The following is a 17049-nucleotide window of genomic DNA, read 5'->3' on the forward strand; positions in this document are numbered from 1 at the left end:
TCACTCAAATCAGATGGCCATCTTCCTTCACCTGCAGCCAGCGTGGAAGAGATTGTCACTCCAGAGTGGAACTCCTCAGCCACTCTAGGAAGTGAAAAATCACAAGTCGACTCTTTCAGTGTGCTACCCACTTTCTTTCGAGACAGAAGGATGCCAACGGATGAAATCTAATCATGTGAAGTGAGAATAAATCAGTGATCCCAAAATAGAGAAACCTCTATGGAAGAATGATCATCAAATGATACAACTTTACATTCAATTTGAGAATGAGAAGTTGGTTCTGCATTGATTACCTTAAACTTAAATGAATGCATTTGCAAATGTATGAACTACAAGCATGAGAAAATCTGCAGATGCTGGAAATCCAAACAGCACATACAAAATGCTGGAGGAACCCAGCAGGCCAGGCAGTATCTATGGAAAAGAGTAAACAGTCGACATCTCAGGATGAGACCCTTCATCGACTGTTTATCTTTTCTAGAGATGCTGCCTGGCCTGCTGAGTTTAGAATCAGAATCAAGTTTATTATCACTGGCATGTGACTGAAATTTGTTAACTTAACAGCAGCAGTTGAATATAACACATAATATAGAAGAGGAAAAAACACAAAATAAAATAATAATAATAATAACAACAACAACAATAAATAAACAGATAGATAAATAAATAAATAAATAGATAGATAGATAGATAGATAGATAGATAGATAGATAGATAGATAGATAGATAGATAGATAGATAAATCACTGTATATGTATATATTTCAGGTAGATGAGGCTGGTCAGCCTGGGAAGGCAGTCCATCTAAGAGAGGGAAAACTGATTTTAAACCTCCACTGCCTTGCAGCATACCCAATCATGGGAAAGGCTTTGGGAGTAAACCCTGAGGACAAATCCGGAGCTGGAGTCCCTAAGGCAGTCCAACATTACCTTCAACCTCATTCTGGCAACTCCTGCGATGACACTGGTGCCAAGCTGTATCGGCCCTTGCCCTTCCCTTGGACAAAATCGGTGTCATGGAGAGGGAGTCTTGCCGCAGGGACAACAGCCGGTCTTCCATACAACCCTGCCCAGGCCTGCGCCCTTTCAAGGTGCAGATCTATGGTCTCGCCAGACTAATGGATGCCATACATATTTGAATAGATTAAAAATCGTGCAAAAAACAGAAATGCTATATATTTTTTTAAGAAGTGAGTTCAATGTCCATTCAGGAATCAGATGGCAGAGGGGAAGAAGCTGTTCCTGAATCACTGAGTGTGTGCCTTCAGGCTTCTGTACCTCCTACCTGATGGTAACAATGAGAAAAGGGCATGTCCTGGGTCCTTAATAATGGACACTGCCTTTCTGAGACACTACTCCCTAAATATGTCCTGGGTACTTTGTAGGCTAGTACCCAAGATGGAGCTGGCTAGATTTACAACCCTCTGCAGCTTCTTTTGTTCATGTGCAGTAGCCCCCCCCCCCCCATACCAGACAGTGATGCAGCCTGTCAGAATGCTCTCCACAGTTCATCTATAGAATTTTTTGCATGTATTTGTTGGCATGCCAAACCTCTTCAAGCTCCTAATAAAGTATAATTGCACGTTTCTTCCTGCTTTTTGTATGTGTTGCAAAGGTATGAAGGCAGAGTTGGCTATAGTTAATTCAGAGGATCAGACAAATGGGAGAGTACTTGAGAAGTGATCATCGACATTTAAGAAGCCATTGAAAGAAAAAAGGTAAGGGAGGAATAATTCAAAATCAGAGTCAGGTTTAGTGTCACTGGGTTATGTTGTGAAATTAGTTGTTTTGCTGCAGCATTACAGAACAGCAGGATGTGAGAGGGTCACAAAGAGTTTTCAAAGGTGTAAGGTAATGCTGAACTGGGAGGCTTAGCTTCACAACAAGGAGTTGCCACTTGAGATGGAGAGGTGATAGAATTTAGTTCCTCAAGGGATCATGAAACTTTAGAATTCTCAACTCGAGAGCTACAGAAGTTTGTTCAATTTATTCAAGACTCTGATGAATTTATTGAATGTGTTCAAGGCAAAGATGAACAGATGTTTGGTCTACAGAGGAACCAAGGTTATGGGAAGCGAGCAGAACTCACAGCTGCGGTCCTGGTCACAGCAGCAGTGATTTTGTTGAATGACAGAACAAGCTCAAGTTGCTATATGGACTATTTCAGCTCCCGTTTCTTATGTTCTTAATAAAACTACTTTGAAAAGTATTCCCTGCTGTAGTGTTGGGAAATGCACCAAGCCTATCAACACTGTGTAAATCCAGACAGCAATATGGTTCAGCCAAGATCTCTCACTTCGATTTTAGCTGAACGATTAATATTGGGCAGAAAACACGGAGAATCTGTGTTACTTCTCTTGTTACTTCTAATATGTTGCAGATAAACGAGAATATTCAGTTGGGTTTAATTTTATTAGAATCACAACCATGATCTCTGAAAATCCAAAAGAAGTAGACAGCCAAATAAAAAAATCCTGGAAAGATACAGACTAATTTGGTATATTTTCCAAAGTTTTATTGTAGGTGGCACACGTGTATTTGTTAAATATGCTAGTCGGTATTTGCTGAAATAGATAAAATCCTGGAGTACATTCTGGAGCAGTTCATGCTAGAAGAGTGTAACAGAGGCCACATACGCTGGGACAGATCGTGGTAATTAACGGCACTCCCTTCATCATTTCTGGGTTTAAAAAAGAATACATTTGGACACCCTGGATATGCAGTTGCCACGTTGACAGTATTCTCGCCATATAAACCAAATCCAGATGTTCAGATAATCAGCTAAGGCACAAAGAACCGATTGCTGAAGCAAGGGATAGCCCTTTGTTAATGAATCAATACGGCCAGATAGAACTAACAAACAGAAACGTAAGTGGAATTAATTAAAGGCTACGGTGCTCTTTCGTGCGGGCAGGCAGAGTTTTAAAGCCACTGAGCTAAATCTGTACACATAATGCTGTCGATAGATTGTTCTGGTCTGCATTCCACTAGTAAACTATGCTTTTGATTTTCCAGTCAGAACAATCCGAAGGGGGAGGGAAGGACTGAGACTGAAAGAGCCAACTCGCCGGGGATAGCATTGCTTCATTTCCTGCAGGCTTGCTCTAAAGACGGGAGCACTCGCATCGCCTCAGCCAGCCTGGTGTTCTCTCTCTGCTGTTCGGTCGTCCTCAGGTATGAGCCGCATTTAGTCTTAAACTGCAACACTATTCCCTAAGCTTTATTCCTAGCGCATTTTGCTCAGATTTTCTTCACAATCCACTCTTTTGTCGATGCTTTGCTTAAAAATTTGATTTCTGCATTTCACACGTACACTTCCATTCACAGCCTTCAATGGTCTTTAAATTGCTTTGTAATTCCCATCACTTGCTTACTACTGTTGATGCTTCAAAGAATGTTTGTTTATTTCTGAAGGACTTTGTTTACGGGATGGATACAAACTTCCGTGTCCTTTGACGGACTGGGCACCGGAGTTACGTAGTTTTATGGATCCTGGCTTCTTCCTCCTTCCTTTCCAGTTCTGAAGAAGGGTCTTAGCCCGAAACTTCGACTCTTCCATAGATTCCTTTCCATAGATGCTGCCTGACCCGCTGAGTTCCTCCTGCATTTTGTGTGTGTTACTGTAGTTTCACAGATCCTCTCTGATTTTAATCGTTTAGTCTACAGCCTCCGAGAGCCCCGTTAGGAAACAGGTGCTTTAGTTTTAATTGGACAATGGGAGACCCTTTGTTTGAGGAAGGCGGACTCAACTCTCTGAAGTGAGCTGTCTTCTACGACGAGCAGCGGGAGTGAGTCAGCCTGTGGGGGAAGAAAAGATCTGTGAGTGAGATTGCGTTCGAGATGGGACCAGTCGACGAGGAATCTGATATAATCTGTCGGCACAGACAAGCGAAGACGAAGAGAAGAAGCGAAATTTTTCTTCCTTCGACGACAAAGAGGCCCCTCCCATTGCATCTTTCCAGAAACTGTCGGGTGTAATTAAAACTTCCTTTGATGTGTTCGTAGTTTTCTTTAGAAGCGGTGAACCAGTAATCAATGTGGATCGCTAGTTTTGAGCCTTTTAAAATATCTAATCTATTACTAAAGAGCCTTATCAGAATTACTTAGGTATATACGTGAAGAAGTACGTTTCTATCCATATCAATGTTAACATACTTCCTCACTTGTCCCTGGGCCCTTTCAACGTAGACTTGCTTTAAATGTGGAAGTTTGCCAGACACAAGCCTTTATACGCGAGGATGATTTATAAAATATCTCTGTAAAGCATCTAACCTTCTACATTTAAAGGGGGGGGGGGGTGTCGAATGTACTGTAATTATCACAAGTGTGCAGCTGTTTATTGTAGTAACACTGCACTCATTTATTTTACCAGTCTTGACGACTGGGTTGGGAGAAGTAAATGTTGGACACAACGAGGCTTTGGGTGTGTTCTGGGACTCGGTTCTGGCCAGCAGGGGAAGACTCCCAGCTGTAAGTGGAGCTCTCGTTTCTCCGCTCCGGGACCGATCGACAGTCAGCTCGATGAGCGAGGCAGAAGTGTCAGTGTATTCACGTCATCCTATCGCCTCCTTGAATGAACAACGCATGAGCTGAATCCTCTGCTCTTTCTAACCACAACCCCAATCAACACCCCCCCCCCCCAGTTCTGAAATCTAAATCCAATTTCCCCTTGACCGTTTGTTCCACTCCCAACGGGAGGAGACTATGTAACACCCACGCCAGGAACACCGGACTCAAAAACAGTTTCCCCAAGTAGTAAGGCTGACCAACACCTCCAGTCACGAACCCACTCCACCACTACTTCATCATTTCCTGTCATTCACCTGAAGTACAGACACTCCTGTAGCGAGCATCACGGTATGGACATACAATTAATCGATGTATAGAAGCTTCCTTACGTATTTAAATATATTGTCTTTTTAATATATGCAGCATGGGATGCGGAGTAACAATTTCTTCATTCTCCTTTACACTTGTGTTCTGGAAATAACGTTGAACAATTTAAATCTTATTTAATATTGAGCAGGCCCCGCCCTTTCACCCAGTTTCCATGTCAAAACAGAAGGTAGTGCATCGAACATTGCTTACGGTGAGACTGCTCGATCCATTAACGTTAAAACAAAAAAAAACTCAGATCAAAAGCCAATTTATCATACTTACTAGAAATATCTAGAATGCCTAATTTATTTTGCGTGCACTATATGTGGGATATATATAAATATAAGACGTGTATTATTGGAGAAAGAATACAGTTCTGGAAGGTCAATTCGATAATTTAATATGTAGTGCGAAAGTACCGATGAATCTCCAGCGGGAAAATATAATCATCAAGTCCACTTCTCAATAGAGCAAGTTTCTTGTTAATTGTTCTCCTCTTGCTATTCATTAGAGATGAATTATATGGTCGGAAAGGAACTCGGATTGAGCAAAGCAGGAATCCCTATGAGGGTTAACAGCTCATGTATTGACGATAGTACGAAAGCCAGAATGATTAAAAGTGGTGCTGCATTCCTCACAGCCGAATGCGACCTTTTACTATCACTGACTATGCGAGGTTCTGAGTTTTACTGTGCGTGAGGGATTACACAGGATGCTGTTCCCAAATTGGGGAAATCTTTCAAAGCTCTTGTTTAAATCTGTACCGGTTGTGTGAGCGGGTCTAGCAAAAAGCACTGGAAAATGGGAATTCTGTTTTCGAATCTCACAGGGTGGATGGTTGCTTATTTTGGATAGGTATTAATTCAGTTTCCCTGTATTTCAGACCGCTTTTTGCAGTAAGTGGTCACAGAAACACAGCTGAATTGAACTCCTGTTCAGATCGTAACCAGAACTTCCGAAATCAGCACAGTTCATGTTGGCTCCAGGATGGGTTGAGAGGAAATTACCTGGGAAAGAGGATTTCCTGTGCGTTTTCAAAACCTTTTCAGAAGTCACTTTAGGGTACTCCTTTAAACACTTGAAATCTGATACGTCAGAACCCTAAATATGCGAAGAAAAATATCTCTGTTACATCTGCCAACACCAAACACCAACACATCTGAAACATTAACAGTTTCTCCCATCTTAGATGCTGCTTGATCCTCTGAATGTTTCCAGCCACTTTTGATTTTATTTCAGATCTCCAGCTGCTGCACTTTCTAAAGAATAATATATTTTCTTTCCCAGCATTCAGCTCATTCAAATCTTCCCAACCTTTGCAAATAAATGACCTCTATAGAAATTGTCCTATGTGCCAGAGCATCTGTTGTTCATTTCTCTATTAATCATACAGGCTTCTAAGAGAAAATTCATAGACCCATCCTTGTTAAAAGACTCTGAACTCAAATAAAGATCAACATTGCTTTATTTGGTGATCCAGCAAGGTAACAGACCTAATCACACACCTGTAACCAATGAACCTACCAACCCATAGGTCTTTGAAGTGTGGGAGGAAACCAGAGACCCTGGGAAAATCCACGCAGCCAATGGGAGAGCATTCAAACTCCTCAGAGACAGCGGCCGGAATTAAACCCAGGTCACCAGTGCTGCAACGGTGTGATGCTAACCGCTACATGACCGTGCCACCTCTGATAGAATGGGCAGTTCAATAGACAATAGATAATAGACAATAGGTGCAGAAGTAGACCATTCGGCCCTTCCAGCCTGCACCGCCATTTTGAGATCATGGCTGATCATCTACTATCAATACCCGGTTCCTGCCTTGTTCCCATATCCCTTGATTCCTCTATCCATAAGATACCTATCTAGCTCCTTCTTGAAAGCATCCAGAGAATTGGCCTCCACTGCCTTCCGAGGCAGTGCATTCCAGACCCCCACAACTCTCTGGGAGAAGAAGTTTTTCCTTAACTCTGTCCAGTTCTGTCCTCCTCTGTAATGTTCACAGAAAATTTTACAGAGCTTCCAGCCCACTTGCTGTAAACTTGGTGTGCTACTTCTGGGAATATACGAGGAGCAGTCTGAAAATATTAATGCTTGCTTATCAAAATTTGATTTGTGCGCTAGTGGGTTCTATTTTTCTCAGAATCATTCCCTTTTATTGATGATATTTAAAACATGTCATTATAGGCTCACAACCGCATACAATGAGTGCAGAATGATATGGTGTACACACCTGCTTATTATAACATTAAATAAATACAACACAGTTCTTGGTTGAGACTCTTAAATGCCCAAACAAGTCAAGGCATTCATTGTTGTAATGTTAAATGGTATTGTGACAAGATTTAACATCAGTAGGCAGAACATTAGTGCTAAAACATGGCATCTACATGAAACACAGTTGCAGGAAAGCAGCATCTGACATCAGGGACCCCCACCACCCAGACCATGCTCTCTTCTTGTTGCTGCCATCAGGTAGAAGGTACAAGAGTCTCCAGATTCTCACCACCATGTTCAAGAACAGTTACCACCCCTCAAATAGCAGGCTACTGAACCAAAGGGGATAACTTCACTCCACTTCACTTGCCCCATCGTTGAAATGTTCCCACAACCAATGGATTCACTTTCAAGGACTCATCATCTCATGTTCTCATTATTTATGGCTATTTATTTATATTTGCATTTGCACAGTTTGTTGCCTAATGCACTCTGCTTGAATGCCCTAGTTAGATGGTCTTACATTGATCCTTTGATAGATAGTATTCTATAGATTTGCTGATAATGCCCATAGGAAAATGAATCTCAGGGTTGTATATGGTGACATATGTGTACTCTGATAATAAATTTACTTTGAACTGTGCTCCCATTGATCATGTGTCATTTTAATGTGACTTTTGCATTTATTCAAAGTACAGGCTTGCATGAATACAACAGTGGCAGAATAACTCAAACCCACCAATCCCTCAAGTGGGTTGGACCATTTCTGTAGTCAGTGCTTATTTTTCATAAACAAGAGATTCTGCAGATGCTGGAAATCTTAAGGAACACACACAGTGTTGGAGGTACTCAGCAGGTCAGGTGGCATCTATGGAGAGGAATGAATGAACAGTTGATGTTTCGGACCAAGACATTCTCCATACTTTATATAGTCATTGTGCCAAAAATTTCTCACCAACATGCTTGAAAACCTCATCAAATATTTCATTAACTTAGAAATAGTACTGAGGAAATTTACAAGGATGTTGCCAGGACTTGAGGACCTGAGTAATAAAGAAATGTTGGATTGGTTAGCATTTTATTCCCTGGAGTGTAGGAGAATGAGAAGATTTGCTGGAAGTGTTCAAAATCAGGAAAGGTATAGATAGGGTAAATGCAAGCAGGCGTTCTTCCACTGAGGTTGGGTGAGAGTAGACCTAGAGGTCATAGTTTAAGGGTGAAAGGTGAAATATTTAAGGGGAACATGAGGGGGAACTTCTTCACTCAGAAGGTGGTGAGAGTGGAATGAGCTGTCAGCGGAAGTGGAGGTTGCAGGTTTGATTCCAACATCTTAAAGGAGTTTGGATAAGTACATGGATGGGAGGTTTGGTCAGTCAAACTAGTAATTCAGCATGGCATAGACAGGCTGAAAGATTCGTTCATTGCACTCTACTGCTCTATGATTCTAAAACTCATGGCCTTGCAGCAATGTAAAGATGGACATTGATTATGAACAATTTGAACTTTAGTGCTCTTCAGTTTTGTTAAACCCACTGAGCTATTCTGCCACTCAGACATTAACAATAAATCAAATCATTTAGGCAATTGCTTTAGATTTTGAAATCTTTCAAGTAAAATTGTAATTCTTCAGCTCAGTAAAAATTCAGACATGTTAGTACATTTTCTTATGGTTCTGCAAGTATGTGACAGCTCTGTACAGAACTGCTGCAAGCAAACATTTGACTTTTTGAATGTTACCTTTCCATTAGGGTTGTCTTCATTCACTCCTAATTTGTTCATCTAACATTTTTCAAGTCAGCTCACTGTGGATTTCCATTTGGACGTAAGAGGATATGTCAGTAGAAGAAGCTTTTCATCAACAAATAAAGTGAACTTTGTATATTTTTTGCACCGTGCGGTCTGGAACTTGTTTGTGCTAAAGCACGTTTCTGCTGTTTTGGTGATAGCTCTCAGTCGGTTCCTGTTATGAAGAAAAATCTAAAGATGGGAGAATGCAGAAGGGGATGTCGGGTGGCATTGATTCATAACCATATTACATCTCAGGAGCTGATAGTTCCAAAACCAAGAACCAATGCTGGGAAAATTTTCAATTTTGACAAACTATTTTCCAGTGCCCAAAGCATATCTTCAGATGCCAAATGTGGATTAATCAAAGTATTACTGACTTTCCTAGATAGCTGGCAAGCCTTAGTTATATAGGCACCAAGAGCCCACATTCTGGGGTATTTGCTCATGCTGTTTAATAAGAATCTCCAACCAAAGAAAGTCTTGTCTGCTCCTAATAGACATATATCCTATTTACCTGAATATTTTACTTCACTATCTTATTTCCAGCAATATTTTGCATTACATGCACTACTTACGAAAATTGTCCCTTTCCATTACTTATCAATCTTGTAAAATGTAACAAATCTCTATATTACTGTTTTTCGCCAAAGTGCTACAGACAACAAGAAGCAGTCACTTGTATTTTGTAAGAAAACATATATTCTAATTTTTATGCAGTAAATTCCCAAAATTAAGATATTCACAATGCTAAAAAATTGTAGAAATTGTTTAATGAATATGCAGAATAATTCTCTCAGTAAATCAATTGCTTGCTGAGCATTAGCTATGCAGTATCAGTCTAGCTTTTGTGACCAAATCATAAAATGTGATTAGAATTGGTGGTCTAATCATCTTGAGGAAAGAACGATGTCTCATTATTCAGTTCAAATCAAGTTAATTAAACATGTATTCAAAATGGTCAATACAGGGGAGGGGCTATTTAAATTACATGGTTAAATCTTTTGACAGTATTATCCAAGAAACTAAACAACTCTTGTATCACACACAGTGCATGTCATTGCATTATTTAACAACTGATATCATAAAGAAAATGATGTACATTACTTTTTATCTCAGTCCTTTGTTGTAAGAAACTCCTTAATAAGCCTCACTCAGTGTAGATAATAATGGGTGCCTGAATAATTCATTATTTTTAAGGCAGTTGAACTGAAACACTGACTGCTTATATCTGCACAAATGCTGTTTGTCTTGATCGGGATTTTCTGAATGTTCTATTCCTATATTATATTTTTAGCATCTGAGATTGGTTTTTCTGGCAAAAGTCATCAGATTGCTTTTAGAAATAATTGGGAGATTGTTGGTGAGATGGTCAAAAGAATCAAGTGGAAGGCAGGTGGGGTTTAAAGAAAATGGAAAGGACATCCATGAGAATTTAGATTTTGTTTAAAAAGTCAAGGCACTTAGTATCAGGAAAAGTGATTTAATAAGACCCAAGCAGCTAGAGTTAATCAGGGTGGGATAAGTAATGGTGAGTCAAAGCCATGGAACTCAATTCCATTGGAGAAACTGGAGGCCTGAGGCCTGAGGACTACGAGTCTCTGAGTCCAGTGCAGACTGGAGACCCAGAGGCAGCCTGTCTGTGTGTGTGTGAGTGGGTGGGTGAGAGGGAGAAAAGGGGATTGTGTTGCTGCAGTTTAGTTTTGTTGTTCATGTTGTCCTGCTGACCATGGTGGGCAAGCTATACTAGCTCTGTAATGTGTGGTGACACTTGTGGGCACATCCAATTTTTGTGTTGGTTGTTGATGCAAACAACAAATTTCACTGTATACCTTGATGTGCATGTGAAAGATAGATGAACCTGAATGTAATGGATGGGCTTCAAATGTTTGACTTGAAAGGATCTTCATAAACAAATGGACAGTAGATGTGGCAGGTGGTGGGGAGTTCGTTTGATCTACTCATCTCTAAACACTTTTTGACACTTTGTTATTGCAAGTTAAACACACACTTGGAACATGTTTCCATGCATGCAGTAATCTCATCATTGTGGAGCAGTCTTGCATGTAAAATGCTGAAGTAAGACCCCTTTGCACAGTTTCATAATGGAAAGTAAACATGTCTGCTTGGTACCAAATGAAGTGCTTGAGTCCAGTCCACAATAGCCAACAACTGCAACTCACCCATATCGATCCTATCATTTCTCTTAGTAACCCAATCATTAAAATATTATTTATGCTAATACAATCATTGTTCCATTACATCTGAGAATGTCAAATTTGTCCCACCTAATTCGGTGAATGGCTTTCATTCCTCATGCGTGTGAAAATCTTGCACTGCAATGATTAAATGTTCAAATATTTTAAAAATTATTCATAATATAAATGATCCTTCTCTTCTTTAGAAATGTGTTAATTTTGTATGCATAGAATTAGTGCACTGTTCTGTCAAAGAAAACTATAGGGATCAAGTACAAAGCTGCTCTTAATCTGATTACACACTTGACTACTCAAAATAGTCATTAAGGAAACATTAAACACAAGGGAGTGTGCAGGTGGTGGAAATCTTGAGCAGCAGCAGCACCTACAGAATGCTGGAGCAGCTCAGCAAATCAGATAGCATCAAGGTCCGAAACGTTGCTTCTTCTCCTCTCTAGATGCTACCTGACTTGCTGTGTCCATCCAGTATTAAGGAAGTGTTATGAAGATCTGGGTTGTGTGGGATCTTGAAGGCAAGAATGAGGTATAAAACTTTTTGCTTGTGACCGTTTTATTCCGTGTTACAAGAGTGGAAAATGAACAACAAAGAGCAGCAGCGAGAACAAAGGAAAAGAAGTTGTGGTCGTCCTATACTCAGACTAGAGAGAACAAATTTCAGTGATAGCAATTAACCTGTAAAAATAGCCAGATTCTAGAGGTGTCACTCCTACCACTGAAAACTAAGAAGTTTTGAGAAAAATACAGAAGCAACTATACCGTAATTGCTCAAAAATTCACTGAATAATTATATGTATATAGGTGATTTTATAAAAATTAAATATACAAGCAAACATAATAAAGTTAAAATACAAGAAAATTAACAATTTGACATCCCAATCCAAAAGTTGGCAGCTGCATTATATGCCTCTGGAACTCTCATATGATGCCATTACTGTCCAATGTTCAGACTGTTTTCAATTGCTATTGTACAAGAGTTGACTCCGTCACAAAACTGCATTTTGAATTGAAACAAGCCTTTTCTTTGAGGCAAGCAAACCAGAACAGAAAGTAAATGGCACTGAAGTCACTTTGTGAGATCCCAGCCCTGAGGCAGTCTCTATTCAGACAGCTGACTCCTGAAAGCTGTGACCTTGCAATGACCCTCCCATAAAACTTTTAAGTCACACATGGAACTCATCAAAGCACCAGCGCTCTCTGAATTTATTCCAGCAGCTGATTTCAATCTATTGTACCGCCTGAGCACCAGTTCTGGGGGCTCTTTAAATGCTTTGATTAGTTTTATTGGATTTGGTTTATTCATGTGTCATGTACTGAGATAGAGTAGAAAATCTTTGGTTTGCAAGTTTTTGTATAGATCATTACAAAGAGTAAGCTCATTGAGATAGTGCAAGGGAAAATCAATAACAAATTGCAGAATATCATGTTGCAGTTACAGACAAATTGCATTGCAGGTCAAAGGGCCAGGACAAGGCAGACTGGAGGTACAGAGTAGAGTCCCTCATTGATGTACAAGAAGTCCATTTGTGGAGTTTAATTAGAGCTGGTTAGAAGCTCTCCTTGAACCTCATGGTTGCTTTTTCAAGCTTTTATGTCTTCTGCCTGATTGAGGGGGTTGGGGTCAGGGAGAAGAGCAAAGTGGCTGAATATTTGAAGTGGCTGAATATTAATTATTTGAAGAGTACTCCCCAAACCTCCTGCAAGTCAAGTTTATTGTCATTTAACGATATGTGTACCATCATACGAGACAAATTTTCTCTGAACCAGGGTGTAAAGCACTGTAGTACACATAAACAAACAAACTGAAGTGTATGAATTAAGTATTGTAAGGTACAGAACAGATTGTCCGGTGACACTTCGAATACGATGCTGCAGATAGTTTAGAAGTCTAATAGCCCGTGGGAAGAAACTGTTTCCCATCTTGGCTGTTCTTGTTTTTATGCATCAGAGCCTCCTGCCTGATGGTAGAAAATCAAAGGGAATGCCGGATGGATGGTTGGGATCCTTAATAATACTAAGGACCCTGTGTACACAGTGCTTCTGATAAATGTCCCTGATGGATAGTAGGGAGCCCCTATGAGCCTCTCAGCCGTTCTCACAGTCCCTTGTAAGGGCTTCCGGTCTGATGCATGGCTGCTCCCATACCAGATGGGGGTGCAATTTATCTGGATGCTCTCAATGGTGCTCCTATAAAATGCAGTTAAGATGGTGGAGTGGTGGGATGGGAAAGTCTCACTTTCCTCCATCTCCTTAGGAAGTGGAGATGCTTCCATTGATTGCTCTCAAGGTGATAGACCTTTTCTTGCCCTTCTTTTGGTAGTGTCATGGGCTCACCAAAATTGTGAGCTAAGCTTGTTCTGATTAGCATAACGCTAAACCTTAAAAGTGTTCATCAAAGTGAGAGTTAACTGACTTTGCAATGCAGGGATTGGGAGAAATAAAGGAACCTGATTACTTATGTTGACATTGTAGGCAATGAAAGACAGAAGCAATATATGTTGCACATGTTTTTTTAAAAAAGAATTTAACGGACAATGAACATTATTGTTGTTGAAAGAGAGCCTGGTAGCTAATTTACAAAGGTGACTTAACAAAGGTGAAAGAGAGAAGTGGTTTAATAATTTGTGTTAATGATGTTGATTGGAGGATAAACCAATGACTAGACAACTAAAGAATTCTTTGATTCTCCTTCATATAGTGCAGTAGAATCTTTCAGATAGAGTTATAGAACTCTACAGCACCAAAAGAGGCCTATCAGTCCATGCTTCCATTGTACTGCACCCAGACCATAGTCCTCCATACACCTGCCATTCATTTATCTGTCCAAATTTATAGAGTCGTGGAAAACTACAGCCTATTAGGCCACCTACCTAGCAGAGCAGGTGTGCTTTTAATGTAGCCTTTATCACTGAAACTGCATTTCTCCAACTGTACAAGTTTTGGTTCTGTTCCCCTGTAAGGAGTGCAAATGACTTTCTAACACAGGAAAAAAGTAATTTGTCCCTCACTGAAGTTGTCACCTGTCTTAAGCTAAATGATTGAAGGGATTGATGAGTTCATTTGAAAGTGGAAAAGTTGAGGCAGACATCACAAATGATTCATTGTGGAAGACTAATGGCCAAGAATTGAATTAATATGCCCGATACATGGAGAATTACAATCTACAATGATTAGATCTTCAGAAAAAAAATCCCCTTAATACTGTATATCCTTTTCACAGTTCCTTGAAATCAGGCTACCTCAGCCACTTCCTCTCTAACTCCCTCCTACAGTTTGCACTATGAACGTTAACCCTGTGGCATTGGCTACCTCAACTTCATCTTCCAATTCTAATTCAAGAAATAGTTTTGGTGAAAACCTCCAACTCTTCCAGGTTTAGAACTGAGCATAATTAAATGAGGAAAGTGACGAGGTAGAGAATTCATGCATCAAAAGAATAATTGATTTCCTGTATATTGCTTTGTGTAAAAGCATTTTTGTATGAGCACACATTAATTTTTATAGTTATTTTTTGTTTCTCCTCAGATCTCAAAACACCAAAATGAAGGCCTGGATCATTCTTTTCCTCTGCCTTGCAGGCAAGGCACTGGCTGCTCCTGTAAGTACTTGTAATAAAAGACAAGTTTAGAGCTGTTGTAATCTGGAATGAGGGGTTGTGCAGTTTGAGCAAAGTGCATTTGCCAGTATGTGTGACCACTTGCCCAGACTAGGTTGCACTTGATGTTCAGATAGGTAATGATTTGTTTCTCTCCAACTGGAAACGCACGAGAACCTATGTATTATGAACTCATTGTGCAAATCCAGCAGGCATTCAGAACAACACCCACTTCGGGACACTACTGTAAAATTTCTTAATCATGACAGGTGGTGAGGTAGTGTAGCGGTTAGCATAACATTATTTCAGTGTCAGCAACCCATGATCAATTCCTCCACAGTCTGTAAGGAATTTGTACTTTCTCTCTGAGTTTCCTCGCATATGGATTAGTAAGTTAATTGGACATGGGTTTAATTGGGTGGCGTAAGATCATTGGGTCAGAAGTGCCTGTTACTGTGTTGGGTCTCTAATTAAATAGATAAATAGATTTTAAAAAGATTGTTTTAGGTGGTACTTTCCATGTTCCTTTCCATTTTTCATTTTAGCATATTCCATAATTTGTTTTTTCCTGATCTCTGCAATCCATCAAAGACTCCGTACAGGCATGTTGAATAAAAAGATTGGAGATGCGAGTATTGAAAATAGCATGTTGCAGTTTGAAAAGCAATTGCTTTAAGTCTGACAGCTGTTTTTTTAATTATTCCCGATTTCACAGGAGGAACCTGTGGCTGAAGTGGAGGTTGTTGAGGAAACCGAACCAGAGGTAAAGCAATTATATGAAATAATGATCAGTTTGATATTTAAATAAATTCCAAAAGCAAAGCAAACATATTCAGTTTTTACTGTGTGTTGATCCAACACACCACAGCAAATTCCTAATATATGTACATAAATGTATATGCTGAGTAAAGTTGATCCTTGATCTTAAACAATGAATTGTTTAGGAGCTGAACTGGTTCTGTGGCTGTGTCCTGCAGCCATCGGGCTCCTGGATTGGCTGTAGTGCTGAAGCAGCTCTTTGGCTGTGGATTCTGTGGTTCGTGTTCTGTGTAGGATTTGTTTACTTTGTTATTGTTTGTACAATGTGTTCTTTTTTCACACATTGGGTGTTGATGGTCTTTGTTGTTGGTATATATTTATTATTGGGTTCTATTGTGTTTCTTTGTTTTGTGCTGCAAGAAGATGGATCACAAGGTTGTATACAGTATACATACGTTGATCATAAATGAACTTTGAACTATGCACTTTGACTTACTGATGAATCTGATTAACAAATAGCTGCCACTGCAGCATGGCATATAAAAGATGTTTATCAGATGGGAAGCTGGTAAACAGCCCATTTTTATTGGCTTTCTCCAATTGTATCATTATACCATTGATAAATTTTATAGATTTTCTTATTTTGAGTCATTTGTTGCCTTTTTAAGAGAATTACTCATTATTTAAAAGTAATTGCCTTAAAATCCACACAATGATACCTTTTCCGTGCTTGATTTTTCTTGGATAGGATTTTTCAAATTGTTTGATTTTTTTTCTTGAGGAGTGGACTTTCTTTCTTTCTTTTTCAATCTTTTTATTGATTTTCACATATACACAAAAAAAATAACATAGTAATAAGTAAATTATAAATACAGTAGACTTGAAATCACATTGATAATAAGATAATAATATCCTACTAAACATCAACAAAAGAAAATACCTTAATCAAGTCCACATGATTATATGAAAAAAAAACAAAAATAACCATTAAAAAAGAAAAAAAAATATTAAAAAAATATGTGAGAAAAAAAATATATATATATTAAAAAAAATAAAACACTAAACTAAACTAACATAGGCAATAATAACAGTTTACAAGTATAAGATAGTGTCAAAGAACTCCGGAACTCCATACCTGAACATGAATAAGCAGAAAGGTCTGGAGAAGGCCAAATTAATTCATATGAAAATGTCGAATAAACGGTCTCCAAGTTTCTTCAAATTTAATTGATGAGTCAAAAATAGTGCTTCTAATTTTTTCCAAACTCAGACAAGAAATAGTTTGAGAAAGCCATTGAAATGTAGTAGGAGGATTTACTTCTTTCCAATTTTGTAGTATAGACCTTCTGGCCATTAATGTTACAAAAGCAATCATTCGTCTGATTGAGGGGGAAAACTGATTGCCATCTTCATTTGGTATGCCAAAAATTGCAGTAATAAAATGAGGTTGTAAATCTATATTCCAAATTGAGGAAATAGTAGTAAATATATCCTTCCAATAATTATGTAAAGTGGGACATGACCAAAACATATGGGTCAATGAGGCCACTGCTAAATGACATCTGTCACATAGAGGGTTAATATGAGAATAAAATCGAGC

General features: G+C 39.2%; 1 protein-coding gene across 2 annotated transcripts in view; it reads left to right on the plus strand.

Moving 5' to 3' along the window:
* Positions 1-17049, plus strand: part of sparc (secreted protein, acidic, cysteine-rich (osteonectin)) — a 56054-nt gene that overhangs the window by 22036 nt on the left and 16969 nt on the right. The window contains exons 2-4 of one of the 2 annotated variants that reach the window (XM_059990512.1): positions 3015-3173; positions 14621-14693; positions 15406-15453. In XM_059990512.1, the coding sequence (XP_059846495.1) occupies positions 14637-14693; positions 15406-15453 (105 nt within the window). In that variant the 5' untranslated portion in view covers positions 3015-3173; positions 14621-14636. Of the gene's footprint in view, positions 1-3014; positions 3174-11601; positions 11622-14620; positions 14694-15405; positions 15454-17049 lie in introns of those variants that run through there. The other variant, XM_059990511.1, reaches the window with a different exon arrangement.

This window comes from Hypanus sabinus, chromosome 15 (assembly GCF_030144855.1).
Source record: "Hypanus sabinus isolate sHypSab1 chromosome 15, sHypSab1.hap1, whole genome shotgun sequence".
NCBI classification, from domain to species: Eukaryota; Metazoa; Chordata; class Chondrichthyes; order Myliobatiformes; family Dasyatidae; genus Hypanus; species Hypanus sabinus.